This window comes from Xiphophorus hellerii, chromosome 4 (assembly GCF_003331165.1).
Source record: "Xiphophorus hellerii strain 12219 chromosome 4, Xiphophorus_hellerii-4.1, whole genome shotgun sequence".
Classification (NCBI taxonomy): Eukaryota; Metazoa; Chordata; class Actinopteri; order Cyprinodontiformes; family Poeciliidae; genus Xiphophorus; species Xiphophorus hellerii.
This window is the reverse complement of record NC_045675.1, coordinates 2474445-2496892: the sequence shown is the minus strand read 5'-3', so window position 1 is coordinate 2496892 and position 22448 is coordinate 2474445. Positions and strand designations below refer to the sequence as shown.

At 40.1% G+C, this 22448-nt stretch overlaps 3 protein-coding genes across 5 annotated transcripts in view; 1 reads left to right on the top strand and 2 right to left on the bottom strand.

Moving 5' to 3' along the window:
* Positions 1-1550: 1550 nt before the first annotated feature.
* On the bottom strand, positions 1551-5678 carry cdkn2aip (CDKN2A interacting protein). Its single transcript, XM_032560168.1, has 4 exons — positions 5463-5678; positions 5013-5259; positions 3782-3906; positions 1551-2302 (listed from the first exon to the last, which is right to left on the bottom strand). The coding sequence occupies exons 2-4, from the start codon at positions 5255-5257 to the stop codon at positions 1719-1721; spliced, it is 954 nt and encodes a 317-aa protein (XP_032416059.1). The 5' UTR covers positions 5258-5259; positions 5463-5678; the 3' UTR covers positions 1551-1718.
* Positions 5679-5709: 31 nt separating this feature from the next.
* On the top strand, positions 5710-17298 carry tubgcp4 (tubulin gamma complex component 4). The gene is made up of 18 exons (XM_032560167.1): positions 5710-6115; positions 7217-7345; positions 7482-7604; positions 7685-7738; positions 7816-7872; positions 8547-8626; positions 8720-8921; positions 9408-9573; positions 9644-9768; positions 10248-10298; positions 10380-10485; positions 10939-11046; positions 11997-12141; positions 13065-13242; positions 14445-14579; positions 15011-15130; positions 15195-15334; positions 15915-17298. The coding sequence occupies exons 1-18, from the start codon at positions 6038-6040 to the stop codon at positions 15919-15921; spliced, it is 2004 nt and encodes a 667-aa protein (XP_032416058.1). The 5' UTR covers positions 5710-6037; the 3' UTR covers positions 15922-17298.
* tp53bp1 (tumor protein p53 binding protein, 1) overlaps positions 17288-22448 on the bottom strand; it is a 22430-nt gene continuing 17269 nt past the window's right edge. For all 3 annotated transcript variants that reach the window (XM_032560164.1, XM_032560166.1, XM_032560165.1), the window contains 8 exons: positions 21845-22242; positions 21408-21599; positions 20246-20425; positions 18816-19004; positions 18594-18688; positions 18043-18239; positions 17708-17844; positions 17288-17579 (listed from right to left, as the gene is read on the bottom strand). In XM_032560164.1, coding sequence (XP_032416055.1) covers positions 17392-17579; positions 17708-17844; positions 18043-18239; positions 18594-18688; positions 18816-19004; positions 20246-20425; positions 21408-21599; positions 21845-22242 — 1576 coding nt within the window. In that variant the 3' untranslated portion in view covers positions 17288-17391. The remainder of the gene's footprint in view (positions 17580-17707; positions 17845-18042; positions 18240-18593; positions 18689-18815; positions 19005-20245; positions 20426-21407; positions 21600-21844; positions 22243-22448) is intronic.

The following is a 22448-nucleotide window of genomic DNA, read 5'->3' as shown; positions in this document are numbered from 1 at the left end:
CCAAATATTCCATCAACTGAAAAACTGCTGCAATTAAAATTAAGCTGATTTAATAGTTTTTCCAAATCAAGCAAACAAAAAGTTATTTTACACAAAAAACATTGCTTTACTATAATTAAAATTTTTAAAACCTAATTTCTTTTAAATTTTCATCATTTGATCTTAATGCAGAAAAGTCAGTATTTTCATTTCTAGTTAACTGAATTCTGAATGTTATTTATCTTTAAATCCACTTCATGAAAAAGTGCAGAGATCAACACAAGTCTGTTAATAATTCTCTTTTTAATCCAAAAAAACACACAAGCTGCTCAAAACCAGCCTGGAAAAGTCAGAACTGCTCAACGCTCTCGGTTAAATTTTATTTAAAAATATATAGAAACAGGAGCACATGTGTAAACACACACCAACAGCAGAGACGCTCCTCTCAGCATCAACCTGGACCGGAACAAAAGCCACAAAAAGCAAAAAAAAAAAACAAATTTCACAGCAGCCCTTTCACCCTCTCAATGTAAATCCTTCCAGCATCACAAACCTCAACAACTTCAGCAAACATTTTACCCTGAAGAACAAATAAAAGCCACAGAGTTTAACTATTCGCTGTACAGAAACGCAGCTACTGCAGGAATCTGGGAAATGACTGGAGACCCTCAACTCTGCGCAAATGTTTGCAGCTTTAGCTCCTATTTTTTATTAAAACTAAAAAAAAAAAAAAATAAACTTCAGCAGCACCAGAGACCGCCACACTGCAAAAACACAAAATCTCAGAGTATTTCTGATCTAGTTTCTAGTGCAAAACCTTAATACACTTGAAATAAAAGAAATAATTTACATGTAACTTTTCAGCTTGTTTTTGGAAACAATTCCTTAAAAATGATGAAAAAGTAGAAGTTCTGGCCGATTATTTCACTTTTTTTTCTTATGACAAGAAAAATATTTTAATAATTAAAACAATTATGTACATTTTTTCTAATCATATTTAACTTTTTTAAAATAGCTATTGATTATGTTTTAGAATTATTGAAATAACAAATCATTTATATTCAAATGATCAATTATTTAAATAATCATTTAATTATTTAAATAACTATTTACTTTAATAAATACTCACATATTTAAATAAGTAGTTATTTAAATTTTTTATTTAATTATTCAAGTAAAATAAGGAATTACAATTTAAATAATTCCTTATTTAAGGAATTAAATAATTCAGTTATTTTTTTTAAGTAAATAATTTAAGGAATCACTGACATAAAATAAGCTTCTATATTTGGCTGAAAAGTTACTTCTAAATTATTTTAGTCTTTTTTTCAAGTGCACCAAGATATTTGCACTATAAACTAGACAAAAAAAATGGTAGGATTTAGTGTTTTTGCAGTGCAGAGAGCTCCAGTCCTGGTCAAAAATAACTTAAAGTGCAATAGAGAAGGTTGAGGAAGGAAACCCTAAAATTAAAGGGTTTACTGGAACCGTCAGAAAGGAAATAGTAGCATTTCTAATCTGCTTCATTTGGATGTTTCCTGTCACTAAAAATGCTGAAACTGTTCAGAAACTAAAGTAAAAGTGACAGTTTTATTTCAACTGAAGGTTCAACTACAAATCAGCAGCAACAAAACCAACAACATGGCCGCTCGTTACTGGTTGTAATCAGTCAAGAAGCCTTTTTTTTTTTTTTTGTAAATTTAACGCTTTCCTTTTGTTTTAAGATGCATCGGGTTTGGCTAACAGTCTGGACCTTCGTCTTGCGGCTCGTCCTGGAACGGGTAGCTGAGCGCCGGAGGGAAGCCCTGAGTCCGCGGCAGCTCGTCCAGCAGCACCAGGTCCTCCACCTCCCTGCCTCTGTAGCGCCGCCTGCAGATCTTTACCGTCACTTTCCGGCCCTGGAACACCTTCAGTGCCTCTTTGGAAGCCATGGCCTTGGCGGCGGCTTCGTCGCGCCCGTAGCCCGTGCCCATGTAGACGGTCTGGCAGCGGATTTCGCACACGTGGCCATCCTTCTGCGTGCGTCCCGCCGGGAGGCCCTCGATGTCCTTCAGCGGCACGAACACGCACGTCACCGTCTGTTTGCACGACTCCACGCAGCTGCGCAGGATCTCGAAGTGGTCCAGGTTGGGGCCGAAGCCGCCGGCCGACACCAGCTTCCACGCCACGGCCTTGTAGAGGCGGTTGAAGAAGGGCTGCTGCTCTGCCGGAGCCTGAGGTGGCGGCCCGGACTTCTGGATGGCAGACCGCGCTGCCGCTCTCCCGGCCGGCCGGCCGTCGGCCTCGGTTCTGGATCGTTTCACACAACCTTCAGGGTTGCCGTCTGGGAATGAAGACAGAATGTTGTTGATGCAGAAGAAGACATGTTTAATGATGAACAAAGAGCCGATGGTGAGGAAAATATCAACCATCAACTAGAAAACCTCTCACCTGGTCACATCTTAGCGATGCAAACAATTAATCAACTTATGATTAATAGTTGATTAATGTTTTAATAGATTAAAATTAGTTCCAAATGTGCCCTGCGACAGACTGGCGACCTGTCCAGGTGTATCCCACCTCTCACCTGAAACGTTCGCTGGAGATAGGCACCTACACCCCTCCGACCCCACTAGGGACAAAGGTGTTAGAAAATGGGAGGATGGATGGATAGTTCCAAATGATTAGCTAAGCTGTGTTCACACCAGCCCTGTTTAGACCGTTTTAATCCAACTCCAGTCTGTTTGCCTAGAAAGTCCAGTTCGTGTGATGTGTGACTGCATAATTGAAGTCTGGTCGGCCTCGAAACCTCGGTCTCGGTTTGGTTGAAGTGAACTCTGGTTCAGTTTGAATACATATGTGAATGCCAAGAGGACCGGAGACCGCTCCAAAAGCAGGAAGTGGACTAAAGAACTGGCATTTCCAGCATTCCTGAAAAGATTATTGCATGATAAATAAAAACATAATACCTTTAAGCAAAGTTGATTTTGAGGACTGTCCAACTTTAATAATGTCAGAAAAACACAATTTTATGTTCATTCAATCAGCATTTAACAATTTGAATTCTGAATTCAATTGAACATATTATGAAATTTAACATATTGTGAAAAATATGTTGAACATATTAATTCAACATATGAAAATTTTGCCTTGTAATGAAAAAAAATCTCAATTAATCCATAACTCGCATTTTATGCACCACAACTCTGGAACAAACTTCCAGAAAACTGCAAAACTGCAGAAACACTGAGTTCTTTTAAATCTCAACTAAAAACCCAGATGTTTAGAGTTACTTTTGAACCATAGCAAATGAAACACTGACCAATATTTTGATGTGTAATTATGGCATTTAGCAATATTAAAAAATGTTTCCTGGTTTTCTCAATTGTTGACTGTGTGGTGTCTTTAATGACTTAATATTTTTGTGTTTTTATGATGCAATGCACACTGAACTGCCTTGTTGCTGAAATGTGCTATATAAATAGTCTTGATTGACTGATCATACGTTTTTTTTTTTATTCAGCATATAAAAAATGTTGTTCTTTATGAAGACAATCAGGCATCTTGATACAAGCGAAAACTCAGGTTTTTAAGAAAATGGCTGCCATTAGTCGGTGAATGAGATCAATCCAGATTCATTTATTTTAAGGCTTTTTAAAAAAATGGCAGGCCAGTAACTGTGTAGGGCGCTGTAAACACTCCATCAAAATTAGATGTCCTTTTTAAAATCCCAAGTTAAAACAAACAAAACTCAAACTGCTCAATAAAACCCAACCAGCGTCACTTTTATGATTCACAGTAATGGAAATGTGGTTTTCATCACCGTCTGGGGCGCTGCGCTTTCCTCTGGCTGTGATTCCGTCTTTCGTCGTTTTGTGGACCGGCGGGTCCTGGACGACGATCCCCTCGCCCATATCCTTGATCTTGTCCATGACGGCCTGCGGGTAACTGAGACGGAGAGGAGAGCAAAGTTACATCAGCCGGATGTGCAGAGAAGCTGGAAAAGCTCAGAAGGCACCGTTTTCTGGTTGTTGATTTCTAAAATTAGTCCACTTTGTTATTAACTGCTAAAAAATGTTTGACTTCATTTCTTGATGGTAAAGCTGAAAATTATTTCATTTGAATTAAAATGGTGAATAAACACAAAGTCACGCGACAGAATATTAGGGCCAAGCAACGATTTTTAATTATCAGAATAAAGTAGTAATTTTATGAAAACTCTACACGAAAATTAACAAAAAATTTAAATGAGGATTGTTGAGCACCTTGTGAAGTTATACTTTGGTATTGGTTTTAGAGATAAATACTTCATCTTTAAACTCATCAGCATCAAATTATGACTGGAATTTGAAACTATGTAGCAACAACAAAGTTTATTACGAGGAAAAACACTGAGCTGCTTATGTTAGATCTTGAGAACCTTATAAGCTTTTTTTCTTGTTAAAATGACTTTATAATGTAATTTTATTATATTTTTCTGATAAATTTAATCTTTATTCAGCTAATGTTATGACTTTATTCTCTTAATTAAACAAAAATGATCATAGGCTGTCCCTTATACTCCGTTGTACAACTCACAGAACAGACGATTTAAATAAAAACCACTTTTTGAAAATATTCTCTGTTTTAATTTATTTAGTGAGAAAACACTGATTTAAATCGGAAATGGTTTGAAAATAAATCTAAAACTTTATTTTTATGCCATACTGCCCAGCCCTATTGTGATGACAGCATTCATATAAAGTTGCACAATATATTAAATTACAGACATTACTCTATGTCAATGTGTGCAATATTGAAAATAACTTGATGCAAAATCTGGGAGGACATTATACTCAAAATAAGATAATATTAAACACTATTTGTGCAACAACTATAAAAACCATGAATTGTTTTTTCATGTATAATAGAATTTAGTTTGTTTTATTTAATGTCATTTTAAATATATAGTTTTTATAATGCTAGCTTGGTGCTCTTGGGGTCCCCTGGTGGTGTGGAGGCACTAAGCAGCCGCTTAACTCTCATAGGCTTTGGGCCGGCCCTCAGGGACCTACCTGCAGCCAAGGAAGACGTGGTTGGCCCAGACCATGGACAGAGACAGCAGTCTGTCCAAACTGCTGCTGCAGGTCCCCGGCTTCACCGTGGGGAAAGCCTCCATGTTCCTCAGAATGAACTCCCTCCGAGCAGACCACTGCTTGTTGCTCTCACAGTAGCCCCGGAATGACTCGGTCCACTGGGCCAGCTGCGGATTCTGGCTCAGGTACTCTGAGACGTCATCTCCACATCTCACCCCCGCCATCCCTGATGGACACAGGGACAGTGATTTCCAAAACTTCCGCTCTGAATCAAAGCAGCACCCAAGTTAGACCGACTCAGATTAGCATTAACCAACATGGAAAACAAGTAAGGATAGCTTAAGCCGTTGAATATTTCGTGTTACGCTGTTATTACCTCACCTGGTTGTTTAATTTAACTGACCAGTAATGTTACAAAGTGGCACTCACCTGCTGACGATAAGTTGAACCAAACGTCAAGTCGAGAAACATTAGCTAAACCAGAAGGCCCACGTAGAACTACAAAGCATCGTTTATCTTACACGGGATAAGCAACAAGGCCGCCATTGTTTTGGAGTCAATATCTCCTCGTTTAACATTAAGAAACTCTCACATGCTGCGCTGTTTCTGTTGCGATACGCTGCTAGCTAGCTACATTGTCGAACAGTGACGTAAGAGCCGCGACTTAGAAGAAAAACTACAATTCCCACAACTCGGACGTACCGGCTCACATTCGCAAATGGCATAACATTCGCAAATAAAGAACAATTTTAAACCACCCAGTCCGATTTTTGAGGCATATTTATTAATATTTTTAAAACAGACACAAACGAGTTAGCGTTGGCTAGCTTACGTTGGGCTGCTGTTGGTAACCATAGCAACCGCGGAAGTGCTAGCGTTCATCCAGTGACGGTTTCCGGTTGTTCTCAAGTCTGATGGCGGTTTGTTTTTGTCCGTGAATGAAAAAATAAAACTCTGCTTTGATTTATCGGGCTTTTTAAAAAATAATAATTTAAATATTAAATATGATTCACGAGCTGCTGTTGGCGCTCAGCGGATACCCCGGAACCATCTTCACATGGAACAAGCGGACAGGTTTACAGGTAAAACTGATGCAAAATGGATTCCAGCTAGCTGTTTTGTGAATTTTAAACCCTTCATTCATTCTGAGCTGGTTTTTTTATTACATGAGAGAAATTATTTGAGTAATTTAATTAAAAGACTAAAACACAAATAAATATATTCAGTCCACAGAGTTATTTGTCGTGGCTTTCAGGAAGCGAAAATCTAGTTGTCGGTTTCTCTCAAACTTTAAATATTACATCAAGCCGATGAAAAATGTGAGATTTTGGCCTACACAATCATGGGTTAGACTGCTGAATAGACAGTTGTCCAGCAGACAGTCCAATAAAAGGGAGTGCTACATCCAAGCATCTTAATGGGAAGTTGAGTTGAAGGAAAAAGTGGTTGTGAAAAGTTAAACAAGCAGCTGCAGATTTTCAACAGTCGCTGTTCTGAGTGTCCAGGACATGAAATGTGAGATTCCTTGTGTGAAAACATACTAGATTCTGAAATGGCGCTTTCGTCATTTCTCCACTCCCGGTAAGATTGATAGTTATCTAAAATGCTTTCCCACTTGAGATTGTGAACAGACTTTCCTTTTAGGATTAAGGACTTCAAATAGTTTAGAAATGGCCATGTAACCCTTCCCAGATTGATGAGCCGCAGCAGTTTCCTCTGTAAAGCATCAGGAATTCTGTGTACACTGCAAAACACAGAATCTTACCAAGTATTTTGGTAGAATTTCTAGTGCAAATATCTTGGTACATTTGAAAGAAGACAAAATTTATTTACAAGTAACTTTTCAGTAAATAATAATTTAATGTTGATGAATAAGTAGAAGTTTCACTGGCAGATTATTTCACTTTTAACAAGACATTTTTCCATATTATATAAAAAAAATGGAACTAGAACTTTTTCATCCCTATTAAGGCATTATTGACAAAGAACAAGATCCTATATCTTGCTGAAAAGTTACTTGTTTAGTTTTATTCTATTTAAAATGAACTAGGATATTTGCACTAGAAACTAAACAAAAGTTCTTGGTAAGATGTTATGTTTTTGCAGTGCTTGGTGAGGCTATATTAGTTTGACAAACTGTAATTTTTATCTCAGTTAAACATGATATGTGGTTTCTCTCCTAGGTGTCCCAGGACCTTCCCTTCCTTCACCCCAGTGAGACCAGTGTCCTGAACCGGCTGTGCAAACTGGGCTCAGATTACATTCGCTTCACTGAGTTCATAGAGCAGCACACGGGCCACGTTCATCAACAAGTGAGTCTCTATGTTACATAACTTTACTTCCACATTAAAGTTAGCAAAACTGATGAACTCAATGAGTCCAACTGCCCGTTTAATTCATGTTTACCTGGAATTGTTTAACTTTAAATTAAAATGTTGTGTTTTTCAGGAACATCACACCAACCAGCCGAACCAGACGGGTCTTCATGGAATCCACCTGCGAGCGTTTTGCACCGGACTGGACTCTATGCTGCAGCCGTACCGACAGGCGCTGCTGGACCTCGAACAGGAAGTAAGATCACCGCGCAGCCAAAGACTTCGCCTAGCTTAGCACACAACAGGACGCTCGTTTAACTTCCGCTTATGTTTCAGTTCCTGGGAGACCCACATCTGACGATATCACACGTGAATTACAAGCTCGATCAGGTAACTCAGGGAACGAACGATTAAGTATTTTACAAATGTGACAGTTTGACTGAACTTTTGCTTTTTTTAAAATTAAGTTTCAGTTGCTGTTTCCCTCTGTTATCGTGGTGGTGGAAACTATAAAGTCACAGAAGGTAAGAAGCATGTAATGAGGAGTTTATGATCTAAAACATTTCATTTTGATGTATACTGATGGCCACAATAACCCTGCGATGATAATTGTGATTTGGTATATAATGTACAGTAGCTCTTCATAATTTAACCCTTTTCAGAAACTCATTGGAGATTTTTTTGGTGCTTTTTGACATACAGTATCTTCTGATATTAGAAGACTGGTTTTCTTCATATCTGAGTGAGTCCTTGTCACTCAGATATGATAAAGAAAACCAGTGATAAGGACTCCATTTCTTCCTTAAATGGACTCCTGTATGGAGCTAAATTAGGGCCATAAAATTTGTTAAAAAACAAAACAAAAAGAAACAAAAAATATTTTAAAACTAAAATAAAGTTTGAAACAAAAAAAATGAAACTTTTAAAAAGTTTCAGTTTCAAAACTGAAAACTTTTTTCCAGTTTTTATCTTTATTTTCAGTATTTTTTTCACGTTCAAAACGTTATTTTTTCAAATTTTGTTTCAAAAATGTATTTCACTTTTAAAACTTTTTTTTTTCAGATTCAATTAACTTTTCAGTTTCAAAACTTGTTTTAGGTAATTTTTTTTCTTTTGAACAAACTTTATGGCACCAATTTAGCTCCATTCTCATGTTTTTAAAGCGCAGTCGGTTAACAGAGTCATCTGGCTGTTTTAGATCCATGGCTGTCAGATCCTGGAGACGGTGTACAAGCACAGCTGCGGAGGGCTTCCTCCGGTGCGCATGGCTTTAGAAAAGTAAGTCCGCTCCCGTTTCAAAGTTTGTTCCTGTTTAACTCTGAGATGCAGAACGAAACCCTCCTCTGGTGCTTCTCTTCATGCTTCCTGCAGGATTCTGGCCGTGTGTCACGGTGTGATGTACAAGCAGCTCGCCGCCTGGATGCTGCACGGACTGCTGCTGGACCAAAGCGAGGAGTTTTTCATCAAGCAGGGCCCCAGTGCAGGAGGCGCCGCCGCCAACCAGGACGAGGAGGAGGAGGACCTGGGCCTGGGCGGTCTGAGTGGAAAACAGCTGAGAGAGCTGCAGGACCTGGTGAGGCTGCCAACACAACTTTACTGCTTCAAATCTTACCTAAAGAATGGTAACAAATTTTGCTGGACAATAAATTTCCTCAAAAATTGTTGCCATAAATGAACATTTTATTTTAATATAAATGTAATGACATAATAATAATGCAGGGACACATTCTCAGAGATCAATAAACTTTAAATTCCAATGAACATTTAACACTGGAACTGGAAGACATTTTAAATATCCAAAATAAATAAACAAAACAACAAATAAAAGGGACTATGACATTTTTTGAAATTGTTCTTCAAAAAAGTTCTAGTTGAGACAAATGTCTTTATGTGTCTCTAAGTCACATAAAGACAGTTACAAAGTCAGCCTTCTCTCAAAACGTTTCTGGGATTAAAGTTGCATCAAGATCTGCCGTTTTCTGTTTTTATGATGTAAAGCACTTTGTTGCAAATAAAATAAACTTGACTTGATGGTTTCTAACTTTCGTCTTTTGCTCAGCGGCTGATCGAGGAGGAGAACATGCTGGCGCCGTCTCTGCAGCAGTTCTCTCTGCGAACAGAGATGCTGCCGTCTTACATTCCCATCCGGGTGGCAGAGAAGATCCTGTTTGTGGGCGAGTCAGTTCAGATGTTTGAAAACCACAACCACAGCCCGTCCAGAGCCGGTACTGACCCGCAGACCTGCGCCCAGCATCGTGAGAGCGCCTCCTGGTTCTGATCACTGTTCTGTTTCAGGCTCCATATTGAAACACCAGGAGGACGCGTTTGCTGCCGAGCTGCACAGACTCAAACAGCAGCCTCTGTTCAGCTTGGTGGACTTTGAGAATGTGATCGACGGGATCCGGAGCACGGTGGCCGAGGTCGGTTCAGATGTTTGAAATAGCATTTTTCTTTTCCAGCAGCCATTGTACGTGCTGGAACTCTGCTTGGGTTGCTAGGTAACAGGCTGGAGTTGCTAGGTAACGAGGTAGTGCCTGCTGACCCATCACATTACATCTGACGGGTTTTAAAAACGGCTCCAGAAACACTTTCAAGTTATTGCCAAAAAAACGGCTTTTTTTTTTTAAGCACTTGGGTTGTTTTTCAGAAGCAATAAAAACCCAAATGGGAGAGCAAACATACGCAAAATGTGAATTTGTATAATAGGTCCCCTTTAAAAGTCAATTTTTGGAACTTTTGAAACCCAAGGAGATCATTGGTGGAAAGAAAATCCTGATTTTCCGAAAATGAAATCTTCAGAAAGCACTAATTTTATTGATCAGTAATGGGTTAATCGCCCAGCCCTACCGCCGGCGCCCTGCCTGCTGGCCGGTCCAGATCACGTCTCTCTGCTCTGCAGCATCTCTGGACTCTGATGGTGGAGGAGGCGGATCTGCTGGAGCAGCTCAAGGTTTGTGATCATGCCATTTGTTTTCTGGAGCAGAGATCTTTGAAGGATGGATGTGTGCTGACGTTTCCCGGCCTTTTCCAGATCGTTAAGGACTTCTACCTGTTGGGCCGCGGGGAGCTCTACCAGGTTTTCATCGACCTCGCCCAGCAGATGCTGAAGGCGCCGCCAACAGCGGTCACTGAGCACGGTAAATATGGCTGCCGAGACACTCACACCCAGGGGTTAGCGCAATTATTTCTGTTTGGCTTTCTTTTTTCTCTTTCCTTCCTTTATTTCTTTGTCTTTAGATTTTGTCTTGTCTTTCATTCTTTCTGCTTGTCTTTCTTTCCTTTGTTTCTTTTTAATTTTTTTGTTTATCTTTCTGTTTGTCTTTTGTTGTTTTATTTTTCTTTCTGTTTTTTGTTTGTCTGTTTTTCTTTGTTGTTTTTTGTTTTTCTTTTTTACTTTCTGTTCGATTCTGTTTCTTTCCTTTTTATGCTGTTTGTTTTCTTGTATTTTATATTTTTCTTTTTGGGTTTTAGTTTTTTTTATTGTTTGATTGTCTGTTTATTTTCCTACCTTCTGGCTGGTAAATGTGTTTAAAGTTATTTTTAAAATGTATTTAGCAGTTTTCACATATTTCTGTGCTTTGTGCCTTCAGACGTTAACGTTGCCTTCCAGCAGGCGGCGCACAAGGTTCTCCTGGATGACGACAACCTGCTGCCTCTGCTGCACCTCACTGTGGACTACCAGGGGAAAGACGCCAAAGGTCAGCTCACAACCTCACTGCAAACAACAAACCATTCAGCCGATCAGCGGAGAAACATCGGCAGCAAACGCTACCCGGTGATTTAAAGGCTGGTTGGAGAGTTTGTGAGGCAGAAATATTTGTTCTCATATATAAAAATGTTTTTTTTATTTTTGGAATAATTTATGCCTTTTAAGCTGAAAATGTGGTAATTATGATGCCAGAAGTTTCCTTTCTGGTACCTTTTCTTTCAGAGTACTTATTCTGAAGTACTTTCTGGTACCTTGGGAGTATTTTAAGAACATTCTTCTGCTACTTCACAAGGTTCTTTGTTTGAAACTTTTATTAAATTCTAGTATACTGAAGAAAAAACTGCCAGCCGGTTATTTTTATGTACTTTCTGTAACATTTGAGGTATTTTAAAGTTTTTGGGGATTACAGGCTCCATTCATCATCTTATAGTGTATTTTGTAGAACTTTTTTTGTACAACTGAAACAATTAATCGTATTAATCATGATGAATCGATTATTGAAATTATCGTCACCTAACTTAGTAATCAATTAATCGTTAGCATACAGACTGTAAAAAAGGCCATTTCCAGAAAGAACAACACACTCAGAGCAGTAAACAATCCAAAACTGTACAAAAATGATACATTTTGCATTTTAAGACTAAAAAATTGCCTGTTTGTAAATATATTCTACCCAAAACTCTTCAGGTTCCAGTTTTAGCTTCACCCAGTTCAAATTCTGTAGTGGCAGCGACAGACAGAGGTTACAGAAAATTCACAGAGAAAACAGAAAAAGTTAACAATCATAAATAAATTAATTAAGACTCCTCAGTTAAAACATTTACAGACAGACGATTCCTTTTCAGAAGAGCCTAAAACCATTTAGAGCTCCTTTAGTTTCATGTTTTCTGAAGCTGGTTCCAGTGAGGGGCATCAGATTTATTCTGGTTTGTGTTTCAGAGGCGTCGGGTCCCAGAGACGGAGCCACTCCTCCTCAGGACTCGTCTCCTCGGGAGGCTCCGCCCACCGGCTGGGCGGCCCTCGGCCTGGCCTACAAGGTCCAGTGGCCGCTGCACATCCTCTTCACTCCCGCCGTCCTGGAGAAGTGCGTATCATTAAAGGGGCAGTACCACGTAAAATCTACTTTTTGCAAGGTTTTATATAGCATAAGGGGTTCTAAATACCTGCTAATACATTCCTACAATTCTTTAACAAAATTTAACTGCCCCATAAAACATTTTACAAAAACAGTGTTTTAACTATCACTCATGATACATAAAATACACTTATTACGCACAGAAAAGACTTCATACCTTCTCTCACGGGATCCAAACGGAAAGAGAGACTGTCTGGAAGCGTGGGAAAACATTTCACCCACGGTAACGGTACGATCCGTTAAACTCACAACAACCTGAGAGGTTAATACACTCAACAGCAACGATAACAATTCACAGTTACAGTCACAACAACACATTAAATGCAAATGAAATCATAATTTCAAAACCGGAAATTACCCTGCTGTTTTTGTCTTTTCAAAATAAAAGCTCGTATAATTTCCTTCCGCAATAAACTTTCCCTTTTACAATCACACTGCTACACGTTCATGTTTGACAAATCCTTTAATCTACATGGCAACTATTCAAATGTGCAAAATGGCTCCTCCCCCTCTCAGCTCCTTCAGACTAGCCAACAGCAATTAGCAAGCACCTGGTGGAGCCAAACATCTGCTGAGCTCATTATAGGAGCTACTTCTCAGTAAAAACATTGTTCAAGGGTTAATAAAGGAGCCATGTTGGAACGACTTCTAGAAAGAGAAGGTTCTTCTTAAAGAGACAGAGGCCCAGTTTCAAGGGGTTAAATCAGGAAGTAAAATTTATTTGAATAGGGTTAGGGTTAAGTTTACATAGTTACTTGATTATACTATAAAATGATCATTTGTCTCTGGAAAACACAGAGCACCGGCCCTTTAAGCAGCTCTAATCTCTGGGTTTCTGACGTCAGCCTTCATCTCCACTTCCTGTGCGTCAGGTACAACGTGGTGTTCAGGTACCTGCTCAGCGTGCGGCGGGTGCAGTCGCAGCTGCAGCACTGCTGGGCTCTGCAGATGCAGAGGAAGCACCTGAAGTCCAGCCAATCAGACGCAGTGAAGTGGAGGCTCCGCAACCACATGGTGTTCCTCATCGACAACCTGCAGTACTACCTACAGGTAAAACTAGATCTGGGTGATAGGTCCTTTTTATTGATTAGTCAAATTTGTTTATTTTTTTAAATATCTGGATTTTTGTTTTTCACCAAAGAACTCCTTGCTGATGTCAGCAGGCCCAGGGTGGCCATCTTGTTTTACAGCTTTTATTTGTTTGGAGTTTGAATTCAGATTAACTCTACGGAGTACGATTAGGGCCAGGCTAAGATTTTAATTACGAGAATACAGAAGTAGAACAATAAAGTCGAAATAATATGAGAATAAAGTTTTAATATTACCAGAATAAAGTCATAATACAAGGAGAATGAAGAGATGTTTTGCACAAAAATACCCAAAAATTTAAATGAGGAATGTTGGACATCTTTTTTAAGTTATACTTGATAACTATAGAAGCGTTTTCCTTATTAAAACAACTTTTTTTGTCGTAATATAAGATGTTCTGGTAAAATCGCTTCTGTATTCTGGTAATACTATAACTTTATTCTCCTAATTAAACCAAAATTCTCTTATCCTGGCTTTAATACTCCATTGTACAATTCACAGGAAGGATGACTGAAATAAAAACCTCTTTCTGGAAATACTTTCTGTCACATGTAATTTCTTTTTTAGAAAAAAAAGTGAGAAAATCGGATCTGGTATGAAAAAAATCAGATGTTATTTTTCAGCCTAGACAAGATGTTGGTTCAGAGTTGTGCTGCTGGCGAACAGTCAGACGCTGCAGCAAAATGCTGCAAACAATTAATCGACTTCTTGATTAATGGTTTATTAGATTAAAATGAGTTTCAATCTATTAACTAAAAATGTCCTATTAGACCTTTCTAGTGTTGTAGTATAACCGCATTCCAGCAGAGGGCGCTGCTGCTCATCCTTATCCAGCTGTTACAGAGTTAAAAATGGCGGCCATAACCGAGTCCGGAGTTACAAATGCACTTTATGCAGTTTTGTTTTGAAATATAAACATATAAAAAATCTGGTTCACAATGAAAAATTATGTAAAATTTCATGCTTCATGTTATGGAAATGCAGTCGATTGTCTTCCTAGAGGAGAAAACTCAGGTTTTGAAGAAAATGATGGCTTATAAATGATCCATTATTTTATAAGCCATCATATGGTCGACTAACTTTAGTCGTCATCAAAAGATAAGATCAGTCAACGTTAGATCATTAATTGATCATTTGAATCGCTAACGGCTTGTCGTCTCCAGGTGGACGTCCTGGAGTCTCAGTTCACTCAGCTGCTGCAGCAGATCAACTCCACCAGAGACTTTGAGAGCATCCGGCTGGCCCACGACCATTTCCTCAGCAACCTGCTGGCTCAGTCCTTCATCCTGCTCAAGCCGGTACGTCATTTGTGCTGCTTTTGTTCTGAAGATATTAATGATAGTTTAAAGATCAAAAGTTCAACCACACCATATTACCCAAATCAAGTTGGTGTCAATTGTTTGTGCTGCATTTTTTTTGTGCTGCATTTTTAAAAAAAATATTCTTGAAAGCTAAATGTGAGGCTGGAGTGGGAATGATTGACCTCGGATGACCTCTGTAAGTATTTTAATTATTATCTTTAAAATAATAGCAGCACAAACTAAAATCTTTGCTGCACAAACATTTTGTTTGATTCCAACTTTCATTAATATCTTCAAAGCAAAAGCATCAAAAGAAAAACAGTTTTGCTGCACAAACATGGCTGAGTTGACTGACACTAAGTTGTTAGATTTGAAGAAGGTCAAAGGTCGTCCAGTTGGCGTCTGACCTCCAGTGCGTTCGCCTGCAGGTTTTCCACTGTCTGACTGAGATCCTGGAGTTGTGTCAGAGCTTCTGCTCTCTGGTGGGCCAGAGCGTGGCGCCGCTGGACGAACGCGGAGCGGCTCAGCAGCTGGACCTGCTGGTGAAGGTAAGCCCCGCCCACCCGGCGCCGGCAGCGGGTCCGACTCGATGCTGACGCGGTGTCGTTTCAGGGCTTCCGGCGCCAGTCGTCCCTGCTCTTCAAAATCCTCTCCAGCGTGAGAAACCATCAGATCAACTCGGACCTGGCGCAGCTGCTGCTGCGTCTGGACTACAACAAGTACTACACACAGGCCGGCGGCACGCTGGGCGGGTACGACCCACACTGCAACCAGAACCTCCTACAGCAAATACCACGGCGACGCAGGGCCAGTGTACATAGAAAGGAAAAAGGGAGAACATTTCTGCCAAGAAAAATCACATTTGGAGAATAATATCAGAAATTTTCTAGAAAAAACTCAGATTTTGAGATTAATCTCTTTCCTTTTTTTTTTCAAGAAAAAAAAGGACATTTCTGAGTTTGAGCAGTTGAAAATTTTCTATAAATTTGAGTTTCAAAAGAACTCAAATTTATAGAAAATTCTTAACGTTTAAAACTGTAACTCGACTCAAAAACGGAATTAAAAACCAAGTGTTTTGCTTCTTTTCTTTTTTGTTTTACTAAAAGGGTAGCAAAAAAGCTTGCTACCCTTTAGCAAGTTTTTTTTAATTCTAGCAAATGTTAGACTTTTTAAACTCAGAAATTTCTTGGTTTTTCTCTAAAAGTTCAGAAATTAACATAGATTTTTCGCCGTAAATTTACTGCTCCTTTTTTTTGTAAAATGGCCCTGATCTGCTGTTGTATCTGATCCAAACTATCCAATAATCTAATCTAATAAAATCTTTCTTTCCAGGGTTTAAGAGAAGCAGGAAGACGATCAAATAACCAGAAAATTAACCTCGATCTCAAACTCCTCTGGACTCGTTGCTTCAATCTCCGTTTGGACTTTTCACACAAATAAAGCAGCATTTAAGGCTCATTTCTCACATAAAAGAATATTTAAGCTGCTTAGTAAAGTACAGACTGCAAGATCGGAAGAATTTAATATATATTTTTGGGCTGAAGTACTGGGAATGTTGCACATAAGGCTGTGGTTAGGGTTCTCCTGCTTGGACACACTAGCAGGCTCATTACGACGCCTGCAAGAACAAATAAGTCATAGTGAAGTACTTCTTTCATAAAACTGTAATAAAATTTGGAAAAAAAAAGATTGGCTGATCTATGAATCAATCAGTTGCAGCACTGCAACTTATTAAATGCCCACATATTCCTTGAAATAAAATTTATTCAAATTTCAATGTCAATATTTAAATGTATGTTCAATTTCATAGAGAATCATGTTAATCTAATCTATTTAGTGCATTTACATTCTTTTTCTTTTCATAATTTAGAAAAGTATAAATATTTGACTTATATTTCATTCTGAAGATATTTTGGGGCTCTTCATACCTGCAGTGTGATGTGAGGATTTAGTGTCTCCATCCAGGTGTGTTCAGCTGGGAGGATGAAGGTATTAGAGCCAAAGTAGATGAGGAAAAAAACATTTTCACTAAACAACTCAGGAAATCTTTCAGTGCTAATAACTGAAATTTTTACTTGGAAATTTCTGAGTTTGAAAAGTGGAAAAATTCAGTTTCAGAACATTTCTGATTACTCTCAAAATTAGTCTTTTCTAGAAAATTTTTGTCTTCAAATTAAAACATTTCCAAGTTGTTTTTTTTAATAAAAGTTTGGAGATTATTCAATATTGTTGAATTTTTCAGCAGGAAAATTGACTTTTTATTTCTTCAAAAAAGAAACACAAATATGTCTTGTTTTTTGTAATTAGCATGGTTTTGACTTTCTGAGGTAAAAAATTGCTGAGATTTAGCTCAACATTTTAGTTTTTTTTCAGAAAAAAACTTTCCAAGCTCAGAAATTGCCAAGTTTTTTCAAGAAAACTTCTGAAAAAAAAATCTCAACAGCTGAGTTTTTGGGGAAATGTACTCTTTTCCTTCTACCTAAATGGCTCCAATACGCCGTCGTAAGGGAGAAACTGAAACATGTAGGAAGTTTTTTGGGCCTTTTATATGTGATCAGTTTCCATCCAGACTCAAAAATGATTTTATATAATTAAATACCAACATGAGTCTTTTTTGTGCAGCTTTTGCAGATATTCTGTCCAGCGCGTAACTAATATATCTTATGTAAATGTAGATATATTGTGTAAAAATAAACCCAGGCAAGTTAAAATGAAACATGTCACAATTTATTGTCCCATAAAAACACGTTTATGTACAGCAGAGGCATGCAACAGAACACTGAGCTTGGTCCAAGGCCTTACAGTCAGATTATGAGGAGGAGGAGGAGGAAGAGCACTGAGGCCGGCTGTTAAAACCCAGACGCTCCCCACAGATTACGCTCTGGACCAGCCACTCCGGAGACACAATCGGCACTTCCTGTGATGTCACGCTCCGCTCCATCGCCGGCGGACAGGTGTGGTCCGCCACCACCACGTCGTACTTCCCGGCAGGAATCTCTGTGGAAGGAAGAAACAACAGTCGGCCATGTTTAGTCCAACGGTCGGCCATGTTTAGTCCAACGGTCGGCCATGTTTTCCCCTGAGATTTCAGGGAGAATTTTGGGATGTGGGTCCGGTACCGGTACCTGATGCATCGCCGTCGGTCTGGTGCTGCCGTACGGATGAAGCTCCGCCCATCGTCACCAGCTGGGCCCACAACTCGTTCGGCTTCTTGGACACCAGGAGGACCCGGAGTGCTTTGAATGGGCTGCAGCGCGGATGCCTGAGAGAAAAAAAACTAATTAAAATCACCTGAAATGATGGAAGAGGAGGATTAGGGCCACTGAGAGAAAAAGTCAGAATTCTGAGAGAAAGTCAAAGTTTGACAGTAAAGTCCGATTTTTTTCCCCCCAGTGTATTAATCCTGTTATGTATGAAACAGAATCTGCGGCCCGGTTAAGCTAGCTCGGCGGCGCCTCACCACTCCACGATGGCGTCGTCGGGGCCGACGCCGGCCGGCAGCAGGTAGTTCCTGTAGTTCAGCAGCTTGTTCTCTTTGCAGCAGTCACGCACCCAGATGTGGGAGACGCACGGAACGCCGCTGGCCAAACACAGCAGGTACTTCCTGGTGCGGCAGTGCTGGTCGGCGATGAGCAGGCTCTGATAGGCCGCCTTGCACTGAAAAAAACAAACGGGTCGATACGAGACAGAACTATGTGGTGGAGGTGAATTAGATCAAACTTTTCACAATTTATTTGTCTCAAACTGTCACTACATGGTGAGTCTCAACACATATATTTTAAAAAAGTTACATACCGCAGCTTTAAAGGCATAAAGTTCACAAACAAAAGGCACGTCACAATGTTTGTATTTTGTTCCTCGTACTTGAATATTTTTATAAATTATAACTGCTTCAGGGTAACCCTGAACCTTTGAATAATATCTTTAAAAAGAGAGCTGCACTAACTGAATAAACACTTTTTATTACTGAAGAATAAGGAGGAAAACTTGTTGATATTTGTGAGATCATACCTGCTCCTCGTTGAAGTCGGGCAGGATGAAGCCGCCGCCGGACTGCAGCTGGGACTCTGTGTACGGTTTGTTGTACGGACCCGTCTGGACGTAATCTGGGCCGAGAATAAAGCATCATCAAAAAGAAGAAATCATCCAGGAAACTCCAGATCGATCATTAAACCCTCTAAAAAAAAAAAAAAAAAAAAAAGCTTCTGGATCAGGAGCGCTGATGCAGCTCACCCTCCTCGTCGTCGCTGGTGACCTTGTTGGTCATCCGGTCGACCTCTGACGACGCCGTCAGCATGAAGGCGAAGCCCATGAACAGAGACGAGTTCTGGGGCAGCGGGCCGTGGGTCTCCACGACGTCGCTGGGCCGACCCGGCAGGTCCGATCCGCTGCCGGACGTGTTGCACACGCTGAGCCGCTGGCCTGAAGAACCGCCAGAAAGCAGAGAGCGTTACAGAGGAACAGGAAGGGCGGCCATTTTAAAACAGAATGAGCCAATCCCAGGATTCCTTCACGTTCTCCATGTCTGGATCTAAAACTGATGAACTCAAAGGTCTACAGATTCACTAGATCATTTTTAATGTGTAGAAGAAGAAAAGTTTTGGATGGATGGATGATTTTTTAAAATAGATTGATGAATTGAAGGCCAAACACATTATATTTTCTAGTTTTTTAGATGTTGAGGCAGAAATCCTGAAGTTTCCTTCAAACATCCCATAATTCCAGAGTCGATGCTGAATGGTGACGGGAAAACTGAGCAGGATGAAACAAACAGTTCAGTAAACGAACAGTTCACTAAAAGAACTGTTAAAAATAAAAAAATTTAATCTGATCTTCTTTTCACCACCAAACGCATCCCGACAGGGTCAAAGGTCACAGACACCGGGTGAATTGTCCCTCCACCTGTGCACACACACCAGTCAGCAGCTCGTTACCCGCTCAGCCTCAGCAGCAGACGTCACTCAGGAGGATGGAGGCGCCGGGCCAAGAGTGGGCCAGGTCGTCATGGTAACGGGTCACACAACAGATTTCACAAACAATCAGGAATCAAAGCCTTTAAAACACTTTCTGATGGAGGGAGCTCAAGCAACCCTCAGAGAAAAAATAAAACCCTAAAAGTCCTTCTGTAAAAGATTTTACTGGAAACATTATAATATCATAATTTAAGTTAAAATCCCCAAAACAGAGAAGAGGATTAGGGCCAGCAAGGAAAAAATGAAGAATTCTGACTTTTGAGCTCAGAGAATTAAATTCAGGATTCCAAAAAAAGTAAGAATTCTGTAAAAAAAAAAGTAAGAATTCTGAGAAAAAAATAATTCAAAGAAAGAAAAATATCAGAAGTTTGACAAAACGTCAGAATTTGGTGAAAAAAAGTCACAAATTCAAGACAAAGAAATCCCGAATTCTGAGATTAAAGTCAGAATTCTGAAAAAAAGTCAAAATTCTGACAGAAAAAAAAAAATCTGAGAAAAAAATGGAATTCTAAGATTAAAATCAGAATTCTTTTTGTCCTTTAGTGGCCCCAATAATCTTGGGTACAAAAATAATTTTCCTCTCATTAAAATCAAAATTTCATCCAGCGATCCATGAAGCCCCGCCCCGTTTAAGCCCCTCCCCCAGTCCGTTTAGATCCAGTCACGGTCCAGGTGGGCGGAGCCCCGTACCAGCTCTGGCTCCTCCCCCTCTTCGCCCCCTCTTAGACGGCGTCTTGTTCTCCTCGGACGGAACCAGCTTCCTCTTGCTGGACGGGCCGGGGGTCCGGGCGCCGCCGGAGGAGCTGCGGCTCGGCGTGTTGGCGCCCCCTGAGGTTCCTCTGCGCCGCCTCTTCCCCTCCACCAGGTTATCTGAGGAACACAAAGGACCTAACTTTAACCACAGAACTTCAGTTTGACAACACTCTTCAGTGCGGACGCTGTTACTGACTCAAACCTCCTTCACATAGAGCCATATTTCCGGGAAAATTAATATACTTTTATGCATTTGGGCCTTTCAACCACATGAAAACTCAGTTTAATTTCACTGATATTTTCAAGTTTGACAAAATGTCAAAAATTTTCTAGAAAAAAAACAAAGAAATTTTGAGATTAATCTCAGAAATATCTGAGAAAAAAACATGGATTTTTCTGAGTTTGAAAAATTAAAAAAATGTTCAACTTTTCAAACATTGAAATTTCTAAGTTTTTTTGTTGAAAATTTCTGAGATCAATCTGAACATTTCTAAATTTTTATTTTTATAAAATGTTTTCAAACTCAGAAATGTCAATCTTTTCTACAAAAACCATGCAAGTTTTAAAAGTTGAACAATTTCAACTAATGAAACTCAACTTTTCAAACATAAATTTCACATTTTTTTCCTCAAATACTTGAGATTAATCTAAAAATTTTTGTTTTTTCTAGAACATTTAAAATTTTTCAAACTGAAATTTCCATGATTTTTCTAGAAAACTTCTGAGATTAATCTCAAAGTTGTTGACTTCTTTCTAGAAAAATTTGACTTTTCAAATACAGAAATTTTCTTGTTCTTTTCTGGAAAATTTCTGAGATTTTTGGGGTAAATTTACTCATTTTTCTTTCTATCTACAATGCTCATACAATCAACATCATCTTGTGTTTTATTAACTTTATATGCTAGTACATTATTTTAAAGTATTTATATATAAACCTGTTCACACCAGTGAACCTTCTGGCCCCAAACAGGAAGTCATGGTTGTTTAGAAGTAATCTGATTGGCTGATACAGGTTTCAGCTTAGTGCTACACCGCCCCCTGTGGGTGTGGCATGTTTAAAGCAACGCTGTGTGGCGTATTGGTTCTCAGAGTTTCGTACCGAGGCTGATGTCGGAGGCTTTGGTGAGCGGGGTGGTGGGCTCGTAGGGCCCCAGGCTGTGCTGCTCCCTCAGCTTGTTGCCCTGATCCAGGGACAGGATGACCGCCGTCCGGTTGTGCCACTGCCTCTGGCCGTCCTTCTCCACGCTGTAGAACAGATCCTGGCCTTCCGTTTTGTGGCCCTTCACGACCCCTGCAGAGGACAGGAGCACCGTCACAAAGACAAATACTTCTGGATGTTAAATTGTCCCAGAAGTTATTGCCATAAAAAGAATGATGCTGTTTGAGACCATTTTCACCTAACATAATGGAAGAACACATTCTCAAAGATCAATAAACTTTAAATTCTAGTGAATATTTAAGACTCGGAACTGGAAGACATTTTAAATATCCAAAAACATCTCCTCTGATTGATTAACTGCGAGTCGTCTTCCTCACCGATGCTGAAATACTCGTCCTCCAGCAGCGCCGTGACCTCCGTCTCCAGCGGGATGGGGTCGCACAGCAGGATGTCCTTCCCCGCCACTTCGCACTCATAGCCATCGTCGAAGCGGAGCCGGAAGCGGCTGTCCCCGGCGTCCTTCACAATCCGACCAGAGTAGAAGTAGCCGTTGGACGACCACTTGGCGACGACACGCAGACCGACGAAGCCTCTGCCGGCCGACAGCGACGCATCTGGCGACGAGCGCAGGGAGTCGGAGCGGCCGGGCGGGTCGGCGTCCGATGGGCTGGCGGGGAGCCGCGGCGGCAGCATGCAGGCGAACGGCTCGTCCTCAGAGGAGGAGTGAGTCTGGGCGAGAGCGCCGAGCCTCTGCAGCGGGCCGGCGCCGCCGCCCCTTTAAGAGACAGACAGAAACATAGTCAAACATCGTTCCTCCATAGTTACACTGTCGGCCTTTCTTTGACTCTCTCTAAACCTTCGTTGTGTAGTTTTTGTAGGAAATATGTTTTTTACATATTTGTTAAATCTGTCACCATGTCGTTAAGTTTAACATGAGGAAAAAAAAAATTCTCTTCTACCTCCTCCCTGAGCTTCTACTGC